The 15000-nt window shown below is 44.8% G+C and overlaps 1 protein-coding gene across 1 annotated transcript in view; it reads right to left on the bottom strand.

Moving 5' to 3' along the window:
- Nucleotides 1-15000, bottom strand: part of LOC139393726 (dolichyl-diphosphooligosaccharide--protein glycosyltransferase subunit STT3B-like) — a 74198-nt gene that overhangs the window by 20530 nt on the left and 38668 nt on the right. The window contains exons 6-7 of the mRNA XM_071142078.1: nt 10143-10241; nt 9077-9223 (exon numbers count right to left, since the gene is read on the bottom strand). Of these exons, the coding sequence (XP_070998179.1) occupies nt 9077-9223; nt 10143-10241 (246 nt within the window). The remainder of the gene's footprint in view (nt 1-9076; nt 9224-10142; nt 10242-15000) is intronic.

Here is a 15000-nt window from a genome sequence, read left to right as displayed (position 1 = left end):
CTGACTCCTGACTCCTAACGCCTGACTCCTAAACTCCTGACTCCTAAACTCCTAACTCCTGACTCCTAAGCCTGACTCCTAAACTCCTGACTCCTAAACTCCTAACTCCTGACTCCTAAACTCCTAACTCCTGACTCCTAACTCCTGACTCCTAAACTAGCCTTTTTACAAGTGGAGACCATCAAAATGTCCTCACTCCTCTAAAGCTTTGTTGCTTTACTATTCTAGGACTTCTGGTACTCACAAGTATAGTTCACACACACACACACACACACACACACACAGACACAGACACAGACACACACACACACACACACACACACACACACACACTGACAGTCAGCTAACAAGTTGTGGGTTGTTAAGTTAGTCTAGCAGACAGCTATCTACACCTGTAGGATCATGGTTAAATTACCAGTGGGCCCCCATTGATTTCGTAAATCCATCTCACTCAGATAGTGACTTACAAAATCAATGTTATTAAAAATTGCAAACATTTCTCTCCGCCCCAAAATGACTAGAATTACAGCTTTAGAACTGCTGAATGTTCTCTACGCTCCATGGCAACGTGTAGAATTGCAGCAACTTGCTTTAGAACTGCTAAATGTTCTCTACGCTCCATGGCAACGTGTAGAATTACAGCAACTTGCTTTAGAACTGCTAAATGTTCTCTACGCTCCATGGCAACGTGTAGAATTACAGCAACTTGCTTTAGAACTGCTAAATGTTCTCTACGCTCCATGGCAACGTGTAGAATTGCAGCAACTTGCTTTAGAACTGCTAAATGTTCTCTACGCTCCATGGCAACGTGTAGAATTGCAGCAACTTGCTTTAGAACTGCTAAATGTTCTCTACGCTCCATGGCAACGTGTAGAATTACAGCAACTTGCTTTAGAACTGCTAAATGTTCTCTACGCTCCATGGCAACGTGTAGAATTACAGCAACTTGCTTTAGAACTGCTAAATGTTCTCTACGCTCCATGGCAACGTGTAGAATTACAGCAACTTGCTTTAGAACTGCTGAATGTTCTCTACGCTCCATGGCAACGTGTAGAATTGCAGCAACTTGCTTTAGAACTGCTGAATGTTCTCTACGCTCCATGGCAACGTGTAGAATTGCAGCAACTTGCTTTAGAACTGCTGAATGTTCTCTACGCTCCATGGCAACGTGTAGAATTACAGCAACTTGCTTTAGAACTGCTGAATGTTCTCTACGCTCCATGGCAACGTGTAGCATTACAGCAACTTGCTTTAGAACTGCTGAATGTTCTCTACGCTCCATGGCAACGTGTAGAATTGCAGCAACTTGCTTTAGAACTGCTGAATGTTCTCTACGCTCCATGGCAACGTGTAGAATTGCAGCAACTTGCTTTAGAACTGCTGAATGTTCTCTACGCTCCATGGCAACGTGTAGAATTACAGCAACTTGCTTTAGAACTGCTGAATGTTCTCTACGCTCCATGGCAACGTGTAGCATTACAGTAAATTAATTATTAATTATTATTATTAACACTATTTTTCTTCTCCTCTGTCAAGAGGGGGGCGGCTAAAATGTTTTGCTCGCAAGGACCCCAAAAACGGTCAGGGTCGACTGCATGTATAGATGTGGGTATAGATGTGGGTATAGATGTGGGTATAGATGAGGATGTGGGTATAGATGTGGGTATAGATGAGGATGAGGGTACAGATGTGGGTACAGATGTGGGTCTAGATGAGGATGAGGGTACAGATGAGGGTATAGATGTGGGTATAGATGAGGATGTGGGTATAGATGTGAGTATAGATGAGGGTACAGATGTGGATATAGATGTGGGTATAGATGAGGGTACAGATGTGGGTATAGATGAGGATGTGGGTATAGATGTGGGTATAGATGAGGGTACACATGTGGGTATAGATGAGGATGAGGGTACAGATGTGGGTATAGATGAGGATGTGGGTATAGATGTGGGTATAGATGTGGGTATAGATGAGGGTACAGATGTGGGTATAGATGTGGATATAGATGTGGGTATAGATGTGGGTATAGATGAGGGTACAGATGTGGGTATAGATTTTTTTATTTTTTTATTTTTTTTATTTCACCTTTATTTAACCAGGTAGGCTAGTTGAGAACAAGTTCTCATTTGCAACTGCGACCTGGCCAAGATAAGGCATAGCAGTGTGAACAGACAACACAGAGTTACACATGGAGTAAACAATTAACAAGTCAATAACACAGTAGAAAAAAGGGGTATAGATGAGGGTACAGATGTGGGTATAGATGAGGATGTGGGTATAGATGTGGGTATAGATGAGGGTACAGATGAGGGTAGAGATGTGGGTATAGATGAGGATGAGGGTACAGATGTGGGTATAGATGTGGGAATAGATGTGGGTATAGAAGTGGGTATGGATGTGGGCATAGATGAGGGCATAGATGAGGGTATAGATGAGGGTATAGATGAGGGTATAGATGTGGGTATAGATGTGGGTATAGATGAGGGTATAGATGAGGGTATAGATGTGGGTATAGATGAGGGTATAGATGAGGGTATAGATGTGGGTATAGATGAGGGTATAGATGTTAGTATGGATGTGGGTATTGATGTGGGTACAGATGAGGGTATAGATGAGGGTATAGATGTTGGCCTCTCTCATCTTTTTAAGTGGGAGAACTTGCACAATTGGTGGCTGACTAAATACTGTTTTGCCCCACTGTATATAACAGCACGGAGGTGACCTACCTGTATAAGTCAGGTATATAACAGCACAGTGTTGACCTACCTGTATACAGTAACTCAGGTATATAACAGCACAGTGTTGACCTACCTGTATAAGTCAGGTATATAACAACACAGTGTTGACCTACCTGTATAAGTCAGGTATATAACAACACAGTGTTGACCTACCTGTACAAGTCAGGTATATAACAACACAGTGTTGACCTACCTGTATAAGTCAGGTATATAACAACACAGTGTTGACCTACCTGTATACAGTAACTCAGGTATATAACAGCACAGTGTTGACCTACCTGTATAAGTCAGGTATATAACAACACAGTGTTGACCTACCTGTATAAGTCAGGTATATAACAGCACAGTGTTGACCTACCTGTATAAGTCAGGTATATAACAACACAGTGTTGACCTACCTGTATAAGTCAGGTATATAACAACACAGTGTTGACCTACCTGTATAAGTCAGGTATATAACAACACAGTGTTGACCTACCTGTATACAGTAACTCAGGTATATAACAACACAGTGTTGACCTACCTGTATACAGTAACTCAGGTATATAACAGCACAGTGTTGACCTACCTGTATAAGTCAGGTATATAACAACACAGTGTTGACCTACCTGTATAAGTCAGGTATATAACAACACAGTGTTGACCTACCTGTATACAGTAACTCAGGTATATAACAACACAGTGTTGACCTACCTGTATACAGTAACTCAGGTATATAACAGCACAGTGTTGACCTACCTGTATACAGTAACTCAGGTATATAACAGCACAGTGTTGACCTACCTGTATAAGTCAGGTATATAACAACACAGTGTTGACCTACCTGTATAAGTCAGGTATATAACAGCACAGTGTTGACCTACCTGTATAAGTCAGGTATATAACAGCACAGTGTTGACCTACCTGTATACAGTAACTCAGGTATATAACAACACAGTGTTGACCTACCTGTATACAGTAACTCAGGTATATAACAACACAGTGTTGACCTACCTGTATACAGTAACTCAGGTATATAACAACACAGTGTTGACCTACCTGTATAACTCAGGTATATAACAGCACAGTGTTGACCTACCTGTATACAGTAACTCAGGTATATAACAACACAGTGTTGACCTACCTGTATACAGTAACTCAGGTATATAACAGCACAGTGTTGACCTACCTGTATACAGTAACTCAGGTATATAACAACACAGTGTTGACCTACCTGTATACAGTAACTCAGGTATATAACAGCACAGTGTTGACCTACCTGTATACAGTAACTCAGGTATATAACAACACAGTGTTGACCTACCTGTATAAGTCAGGTATATAACAGCACAGTGTTGACCTACCAGTATACAGTAACTCAGGTATATAACAGCACAGTGTTGACCTACCTGTATAAGTCAGGTATATAACAACACAGTGTTGACCTACCTGTATAAGTCAGGTATATAACAACACAGTGTTGACCTACCTGTATACAGTAACTCAGGTATATAACAGCACAGTGTTGACCTACCTGTATAAGTCAGGTATATAACAACACAGTGTTGACCTACCTGTATAAGTCAGGTATATAACAGCACAGTGTTGACCTACCTGTATAAGTCAGGTATATAACAACACAGTGTTGACCTACCTGTATAAGTCAGGTATATAACAGCACAGTGTTGACCTACCTGTATAAGTCAGGTATATAACAACACAGTGTTGACCTACCTGTATACAGTAACTCAGGTATATAACAACACAGTGTTGACCTACCTGTATACAGTAACTCAGGTATATAACAGCACAGTGTTGACCTACCTGTATAAGTCAGGTATATAACAACACAGTGTTGACCTACCTGTATAAGTCAGGTATATAACAGCACAGTGTTGACCTACCTGTATACAGTAACTCAGGTATATAACAGCACAGTGTTGACCTACCTGTATACAGTAACTCAGGTATATAACAACACAGTGTTGACCTACCTGTATACAGTAACTCAGGTATATAACAACACAGTGTTGACCTACCTGTATACAGTAACTCAGGTATATAACAGCACAGTGTTGACCTACCTGTATACAGTAACTCAGGTATATAACAGCACAGTGTTGACCTACCTGTATACAGTAACTCAGGTATATAACAGCACAGTGTTGACCTACCTGTATACAGTAACTCAGGTATATAACAACACAGTGTTGACCTACCTGTATAACTCAGGTATATAACAGCACAGTGTTGACCTACCTGTATACAGTAACTCAGGTATATAACAACACAGTGTTGACCTACCTGTATACAGTAACTCAGGTATATAACAGCACAGTGTTGACCTACCTGTATACAGTAACTCAGGTATATAACAACACAGTGTTGACCTACCTGTATAAGTCAGGTATATCACAGCACAGTGTTGACCTACCTGTATACAGTAACTCAGGTATATAACAGCACAGTGTTGACCTACCTGTATAAGTCAGGTATATAACAACACAGTGTTGACCTACCTGTATAAGTCAGGTATATAACAGCACAGTGTTGACCGACCTGTATAAGTCAGGTATATAACAACACAGTGTTGACCTACCTGTATAAGTCAGGTATATAACAACACAGTGTTGACCTACCTGTATAAGTCAGGTATATAACAACACAGTGTTGACCTACCTGTATACAGTAACTCAGGTATATAACAACACAGTGTTGACCTACCTGTATAAGTCAGGTATATAACAGCAAAGTGTTGACCTACCTGTATAAGTCAGGTATATAACAGCAAAGTGTTGACCTACCTGTATAAGTCAAGTATATAACAACACAGTGTTGACCTACCTGTATAAGTCAGGTATATAACAACACAGTGTTGACCTACCTGTATACAGTAACTCAGGTATATAACAACACAGTGTTGACCTACCTGTATACAGTAACTCAGGTATATAACAGCACAGTGTTGACCTACCTGTATACAGTAACTCAGGTATATAACAGCACAGTGTTGACCTACCTGTATAAGTCAGGTATATAACAACACAGTGTTGACCTACCTGTATAAGTCAGGTATATAACAGCACAGTGTTGACCTACCTGTATAAGTCAGGTATATAACAGCACAGTGTTGACCTACCTGTATACAGTAACTCAGGTATATAACAACACAGTGTTGACCTACCTGTATACAGTAACTCAGGTATATAACAACACAGTGTTGACCTACCTGTATACAGTAACTCAGGTATATAACAACACAGTGTTGACCTACCTGTATAACTCAGGTATATAACAGCACAGTGTTGACCTACCTGTATACAGTAACTCAGGTATATAACAACACAGTGTTGACCTACCTGTATACAGTAACTCAGGTATATAACAGCACAGTGTTGACCTACCTGTATACAGTAACTCAGGTATATAACAACACAGTGTTGACCTACCTGTATACAGTAACTCAGGTATATAACAGCACAGTGTTGACCTACCTGTATACAGTAACTCAGGTATATAACAACACAGTGTTGACCTACCTGTATAAGTCAGGTATATAACAGCACAGTGTTGACCTACCAGTATACAGTAACTCAGGTATATAACAGCACAGTGTTGACCTACCTGTATAAGTCAGGTATATAACAACACAGTGTTGACCTACCTGTATAAGTCAGGTATATAACAACACAGTGTTGACCTACCTGTATACAGTAACTCAGGTATATAACAGCACAGTGTTGACCTACCTGTATAAGTCAGGTATATAACAACACAGTGTTGACCTACCTGTATAAGTCAGGTATATAACAGCACAGTGTTGACCTACCTGTATAAGTCAGGTATATAACAACACAGTGTTGACCTACCTGTATAAGTCAGGTATATAACAGCACAGTGTTGACCTACCTGTATAAGTCAGGTATATAACAACACAGTGTTGACCTACCTGTATACAGTAACTCAGGTATATAACAACACAGTGTTGACCTACCTGTATACAGTAACTCAGGTATATAACAGCACAGTGTTGACCTACCTGTATAAGTCAGGTATATAACAACACAGTGTTGACCTACCTGTATAAGTCAGGTATATAACAGCACAGTGTTGACCTACCTGTATACAGTAACTCAGGTATATAACAGCACAGTGTTGACCTACCTGTATACAGTAACTCAGGTATATAACAACACAGTGTTGACCTACCTGTATACAGTAACTCAGGTATATAACAACACAGTGTTGACCTACCTGTATACAGTAACTCAGGTATATAACAGCACAGTGTTGACCTACCTGTATACAGTAACTCAGGTATATAACAGCACAGTGTTGACCTACCTGTATACAGTAACTCAGGTATATAACAGCACAGTGTTGACCTACCTGTATACAGTAACTCAGGTATATAACAACACAGTGTTGACCTACCTGTATAACTCAGGTATATAACAGCACAGTGTTGACCTACCTGTATACAGTAACTCAGGTATATAACAACACAGTGTTGACCTACCTGTATACAGTAACTCAGGTATATAACAGCACAGTGTTGACCTACCTGTATACAGTAACTCAGGTATATAACAACACAGTGTTGACCTACCTGTATAAGTCAGGTATATAACAGCACAGTGTTGACCTACTTGTATAAGTCAAGTATATAACAGCACAGTGTTGACCTACCTGTATACAGTAACTCAGGTATATAACAACACAGTGTTGACCTACCTGTATAAGTCAGGTATATCACAGCACAGTGTTGACCTACCTGTATACAGTAACTCAGGTATATAACAGCACAGTGTTGACCTACCTGTATAAGTCAGGTATATAACAACACAGTGTTGACCTACCTGTATAAGTCAGGTATATAACAGCACAGTGTTGACCGACCTGTATAAGTCAGGTATATAACAACACAGTGTTGACCTACCTGTATAAGTCAGGTATATAACAACACAGTGTTGACCTACCTGTATAAGTCAGGTATATAACAACACAGTGTTGACCTACCTGTATACAGTAACTCAGGTATATAACAACACAGTGTTGACCTACCTGTATAAGTCAGGTATATAACAGCAAAGTGTTGACCTACCTGTATAAGTCAAGTATATAACAGCACAGTGTTGACCTACCTGTATACAGTAACTCAGGTATATAACAACACAGTGTTGACCTACCTGTATAAGTCAGGTATATCACAGCACAGTGTTGACCTACCTGTATACAGTAACTCAGGTATATAACAGCACAGTGTTGACCTACCTGTATAAGTCAGGTATATAACAGCACAGTGTTGACCTACCTGTATAAGTCAGGTATATAACAACACAGTGTTGACCTACCTGTATAAGTCAGGTATATAACAACACAGTGTTGACCTACCTGTATACAGTAACTCAGGTATATAACAGCACAGTGTTGACCTACCTGTATAAGTCAGGTATATAACAACACAGTGTTGACCTACCTGTATACAGTAACTCAGGTATATAACAGCACAGTGTTGACCTACCTGTATACAGTAACTCAGGTATATAACAACACAGTGTTGACCTACCTGTATAAGTCAGGTATATAACAGCACAGTGTTGACCTACCTGTATAAGTCAGGTATATAACAACACAGTGTTGACCTACCTGTATAAGTCAGGTATATAACAGCACAGTGTTGACCTACCTGTATAAGTCAGGTATATAACAGCACAGTGTTGACCTACCTGTATAAGTCAGGTATATAACAACACAGTGTTGACCTACCTGTATAAGTCAGGTATATAACAGCACAGTGTTGACCTACCTGTATAAGTCAGGTATATAACAGCACAGTGTTGACCTACCTGTATAAGTCAGGTATATAACAACACAGTGTTGACCTACCTGTATAAGTCAGGTATATAACAACACAGTGTTGACCTACCTGTATAAGTCAGGTATATAACAACACAGTGTTGACCTACCTGTATAAGTCAGGTATATAACAGCACAGTGTTGACCTACCTGTATACAGTAACTCAGGTATATAACAACACAGTGTTGACCTACCTGTATACAGTAACTCAGGTATATAACAGCACAGTGTTGACCTACCTGTATACAGTAACTCAGGTATATAACAGCACAGTGTTGACCTACCTGTATACAGTAACTCAGGTATATAACAGCACAGTGTTGACCTACCTGTATACAGTAACTCAGGTATATAACAACACAGTGTTGACCTACCTGTATACAGTAACTCAGGTATATAACAGCACAGTGTTGACCTACCTGTATAAGTCAGGTATATAACAGCACAGTGTTGACCTACCTGTATAAGTCAGGTATATAACAGCACAGTGTTGACCTACCTGTATAAGTCAGGTATATAACAGTGAGGAAGACTGCTCCAGCAGCCAGAGAGACCCCCAGGAAGAACAGGGTCTGGAACTCCTGTCTGGTCAGTCTGTCTTTCAGGTACTGGAGGAAGGCATAGGCCTGGAGCAACGCAAACACACCTGGTAGAGAGAGGGGGAGGAGAGGAGAGAGAGAGAGGGGGGAGGAGAGGAGAGATGAGAGAGAGAGAGGTGAGGAGAGAGAGAAAGATGGGAGAGGCAAGGAGAGATGAGAGAGAGAGGTGAGGAGAGAGGAGAGCGAAAGAGGCGGGAGGAGAAAGGAGAGAGAAAGAGGGGGGAGGTGAGGAGAGAGAGAGCGAGAGAGAAAGGGGGGAGAGGAAAGAGAAGGAGGTGGCGAGGAGAAAGAGAGGGAGAGGGGGGAGGAGAGAGAGAGAGAGAGAGGGGGGAGGAGAGAGAGAGAGAGAGAGGGGGGAGTTGTTGTTCTGGTTCTGGACTCCAGCACTTTGGATTTAAAATGATACAATGACTATGAGTTTAAAGACTCATATTTAAGAGGATGAACCGTTCAAAATAATAAAAACTTTGTAACATCGTCCTCTCATTTTACAGGACCACAAATATTGGGACAAATTTCACAAATGTGTATTAAAGTAGTCAAAAGTGTAGTATTTGTCCCCCTGTATTCACAGCAATGACTCCATCCAGATGGTGACTTTTACGGATAATCCTGAGTGAATCAGGAGTGAGAAAATTAGATGCTCAAATATCATACCCTCCAGTAACCCCCCAAAAATGCTAAGCTCCCCTGTTAAAACAACCCAAAAAACAGTCACTGTCCCAATACTTTTGGAGCTCACTGTATCACAATATCTGTCTCCCTATATAATCTGTACATGGCAATCAATCGATCGATCATCCATCCATCCATCCATCCATCCATCCATCCATCCATCCATCCATCTATCTATCTATCTGATCAGTTGTCTGGAGCTGGGGTTGATAACAGGAAACGTCCAGAGTGAACTCTGTACAAGGGCAGCATCAGGGTGTGACATCACGGTCCCAGGTAATTGGCCCTTACCTGCTGCAGCCATGTGTTCGCTGGTCCTGATTGGCTGGAACCCCACAAAGGGGATCTGCATGGAGAGCACCAGACCAACGATGTAGAACGTACTGTAAGCTGTGGAGACAGACAGGGTTAAGACACCAGAGACAGAGAGTAAGAGACAGACAGGGTTAACACACCAGAGACAGACAGGGTTAACACGCCAGAGACAGAGAGTAAGAGACAGACAGGGTTAAGACACCAGAGACAGAGAGTAAGAGACAGACAGGGTTAACACACCAGAGACAGACAGGGTTAACACGCCAGAGACAGAGAGTAAGAGACAGACAGGGTTAACACACCAGAGACAGACAGGGTTAACACACCAGAGACAGAGAGTAAGAGACAGACAGGGTTAACACACCAGAGACAGAGAGTAAGAGATCCTCACAGAGACCATTATGCCTGCATCCTCACAGAGAGAAACCATTATGCCTGCATCCTCACAGAGAGAAACCATTCAGCCTGCATCCTCACAGAGAGAAACCATTCAGCCTGCATCCTCACAGTGTAACGGTTTACTGTATGAGAAGGAGAGTCGGACCAAAATGCGGCGTGTAGATTGCGATCCATGTTTATTAAACAAACGTAAAACACGAATCAAAATACAAACACTACAAAATAATAAACGTAATGAAAACCGAAACAGCCTAAACTGGTGCAAACTAACACTAAGGACAATCACCCACAAACACACAGTGAAACCCAGGCTACCTAAATATGGTTCCCAATCAGAGACAATGACTAACACCTGCCTCTGATTGAGAACCATATCAGGCCAGACATAGAAATAGACAAACAAGACATCCAACATAGAATGCCCACCCAGTTCACGTCCTGACCAACACTAAAACAAGGAAAACACACACGAACGATGGTCAGAACGTGACAGTACCCCCCCTCCAAGGTGCGGACTCCGGACGCACAACTTAAACCTATGGGGGAGGGTGTGGGTGGGCATCTGTCCGCGGTGGCGGCTCTGGCGCTGGACGTGGACCCCACTCCATGACAGTTTTAATCCCCCTCCTAAACGTCCCTAAATAGGTTACCCACCACAATGATAACATGGGACAGAGGGACAGCTCGGGACAGAGGTAACTCGGGACAGATAGGTAGCTCAGCACTGAGAGGAAGCTCAGCACTGAGAAGAAGCTCAGCACTGAGAGGAAGCCCAGGCAGGTAGTAGAAACTACCAGAACCTGGCTGGCTGGCGGTTTCAGCAGATCCTGGTCGGCTGGCGGTTTCAGCAGATCCTGGTCGACTAGCAGATCTGGGAGAATCTGGTCGACTGGCGGATCTGGGAGAATCTGGTCGACTGGCGGATCTGGGAGAATCTGGTCGACTGGCGGATCTGGGAGAATCTGGTCGACTGGCGGATCTGGGAGAATCTGGTCGACTGGCGGATCTGGGAGAATCTGGTCGACTGGCGGATCTGGGAGAATCTGGACGACTGGCGGATCTGGGAGAATCTGGACGACTGGCAGATCTGAGAGAGTCTGGACGACTGGCAGATCTGAGAGAGTCTGGACGACTGGCAGATCTGGAAGAGTCTGGTCGACTGGCAGATCTGGAAGAGTCTGGTCGACTGGCAGATCTGGAAGAGTCTGGTCGACTGGCAGATCTGGAAGAGTCTGGTCGACTGGCAGATCTGGAAGAGTCTGGTCGACTGGCAGATCTGGAAGAGTCTGGACGACTGGCAGATCTGGAAGAGTCTGGACGACTGGCAGATCTGGAAGAGTCTGGACGACTGGCAGATCTGGAAGAGTCTGGACGACTGGCAGATCTGGAAGAGTCTGGACGACTGGCCGATCTGGAAGAGTCTGGTCGACTGGCAGCTCTGTCTGCTCCATGCTGACTGGCAGCTCTGGCTGCTCCATGCTGACCGGCTGCTCCATGCTGACTGGCAGCTCTGGCTGCTCCATGCTGACTGGCTGCTCTGGCTGCTCCATGCTGACTGGCTGCTCTGGCTGCTCCATGCTGACTGGCTGCTCCATGCTGACTGGCTGCTCCATGCTGACTGGCGGCCCTGGCTGCTCCATGCTGACTGGCGGCCCTGGCTGCTCCATGCTGACTGGCGGCCCTGGCTGCTCCATGCTGACTGGCGGCCCTGGCTGCTCCATGCTGACTGGCGGCCCTGGCTGCTCCATGCTGACTGGCGGCCCTGGCTGCTCCATGCAGACTGGCAGCTCTGGCGGCTCCTTGCAGACTGGCAGCTCTGGCGGCTCCTTGCAGACTGGCAGCTCTGGCGGCTCCTTGCAGACAGGCAGCTCTGGCGGCTCCTTGCAGACTGGCAGCTCCATGCAGACTGGCAGCTCCATGCAGACTGGCAGCTCCATGCAGACTGGCAGCTCCTTGCAGACTGGCAGCTCCTTGCAGACTGGCAGCTCCTTGCAGACTGGCAGCTCCTTGCAGACTGGCAGCTCCTTGCTAACTGGCAGCTCTAAGCTAACTGGCAGCTCTATGCTAACTGGCAGCTCTGAACAGGCGGAAGACTCCGGCAGCGCTGTAGAGGCGGAAAGCTCTGACAGCGCTAAACAGGCGGGAGACTCCGACAGCGCTGGAGAGGAGGAGGGCTCCGACAGCGCTGGACAGGCGAGGCGCACTGTAGGCCTGATGCGTGGTACTGGCACTGGTGGTACTGGGCCAAGGACACGCACAGGAAGCCTGGTGCGGGGAGCTGCTACCGGAGGGCTGGTGTGTGGAGGTGGTACTGGAAAAACCGGACCGTGCAGGCGCACTGGAGCTCTTGAGCACCGAGCCTGCCCAACCTTACCTGGTTGAATGCTCACGGTCGCCCTGCCAGTGCGGCGAGGTGGAATAGCCCGCACTGGGCTATGCAGGCGAACCGGAGACACCGAGCGCAAGGCTGGTGCCATGTAAGCCGGCCCAAGGAGACGCACTGGGGACCAGCTGCGTAGAGCCGGCTTCATGGCATTAGGCTCGACGCTCAATCTAGCCCGGCAGACACGCGGAGCTGGAATATACCGCACCGGGCTATGCACCCGCACTGGAGACACCGTGCGCACCACTGCATAACACGGTGCCTGTCCGGTCTCTCTAGCCCCCCGGTAAGCACAGGGAGTCTGCTCAGGTCTCCTACCTGGCATAGCCATACTCCCTGTTAGCCCCCCCCCAATAAATTTTTGGGGCTGCCTCTCAGGCTTCCATCCGCGTCGCCGTGCTGCCTTCTCATACCAGCGCCTCTCTGCTTTCACCGCCTCCATTCTACGGTAACCCTCCTCGCACTGCTCCAGCGAATCCCAGGCGGGCTCCGGCACTCTCCCTGGGTCGGCCGCCCACCTGTCGATCTCCTCCCAAGTAGTATACTCCATACTGTACTCCTCCTTGGGCTGTTCCTGTTGTTTCTTCTCCCTCTGCACCTTAGTGCGGCTACACTCCCCTGGTTTAGCCCAGGGTCCTCTCCCGTCGAGGATTTCCTCCCATGTCCAGAAATCCTTATTGCGCTTCTCCTCGCGCTGCTCCTGCCTGTTGACACGCTGCTTGGTCCGTTGGTGGTGGGTGATTCTGTAACGGTTTACTGTATGAGAAGGAGAGTCGGACCAAAATGCGGCGTGTAGATTGCGATCCATGTTTATTAAACAAACGTAAAACACGAATCAAAATACAAACACTACAAAATAATAAACGTAATGAAAACCGAAACAGCCTAAACTGGTGCAAACTAACACTAAGGACAATCACCCACAAACACACAGTGAAACCCAGGCTACCTAAATATGGTTCCCAATCAGAGACAATGACTAACACCTGCCTCTGATTGAGAACCATATCAGGCCAGACATAGAAATAGACAAACAAGACATCCAACATAGAATGCCCACCCAGTTCACGTCCTGACCAACACTAAAACAAGGAAAACACACACGAACGATGGTCAGAACGTGACACACAGAGAGAAACCATTATGCCTGCATCCTCACAGAGACCATTGGGAGCTTGGTCGCAAATGGGTCTTCCAAATGGACAATGACCCCAAGCATACTTCCAAAGTTGTGGCAAAATGTCTTAAGGACAACAAAGTCAAGGTATTGGAGTGGCCACCACAAAGCCCTGAACTCAATCCTATAAAAAAAATTGTGGGCAGAACTGAAAAGCGTGTGTAAGCAAGCAGACTTACAAACCTGACTCAGTTTCATCAGCTCTGTCAGGAGGAATGGGCCAAAATTCACCAACTTATTGTGGGAAGCTTGTGGAAGGCTACCCGAAACGTTTGACCCAAGTTAAACAATTGAAAGGCAATGCTACCAAATACTAACTGAGTGTATGTAAACTTCTGACCCAATGGGAATGTGAGGAAAGAAATAAAAGCTGAAACAAATCATTCTCTCTACTATTATTCTGACATTTCACATTCTTAAAATAAAGTGGTGATCCTAACTGACCTAAAACAGAACATTTATAACTCGTATTAAATGTCAGGAATTGTGAAAAACTGAGTTGAAATGTATTTGGCTAAAATGTACGTAAACTAACGACTTCAACTGTACCTGTCAGACCATAGGGCACTGGTCAAAAGTAGTGCACTCTAAAGGGAGAAGGGAGATATTTGGGACGCACTTTTTCAATTACCACGCCCATGAAGGCTTCTACAGCTGCTACTGCTTTCTGGAACAACCCAAACCCTTAACCTAGTTACCTCTAATCCTAATAGGTTAGTCCAAGTTGCCGTACGGGGCAGAGCAGGACAGGGTGTGTCCCAACTAGCACCCTATTCTATATATAGTGCACTACCGTTGACAAGAACCCTGAGGGAACACTGTGGGACAGCCATGAGACCAGGCATCCATCAGAGATGTGTGTGTGTGTGTGTGTG

The sequence above is a fragment of the Oncorhynchus clarkii genome, unplaced genomic scaffold (assembly GCF_045791955.1).
Source record: "Oncorhynchus clarkii lewisi isolate Uvic-CL-2024 unplaced genomic scaffold, UVic_Ocla_1.0 unplaced_contig_8632_pilon_pilon, whole genome shotgun sequence".
NCBI lineage: Eukaryota > Metazoa > Chordata > Actinopteri > Salmoniformes > Salmonidae > Oncorhynchus > Oncorhynchus clarkii.
This window is presented reverse-complemented; position numbering and strand designations above follow the sequence as displayed.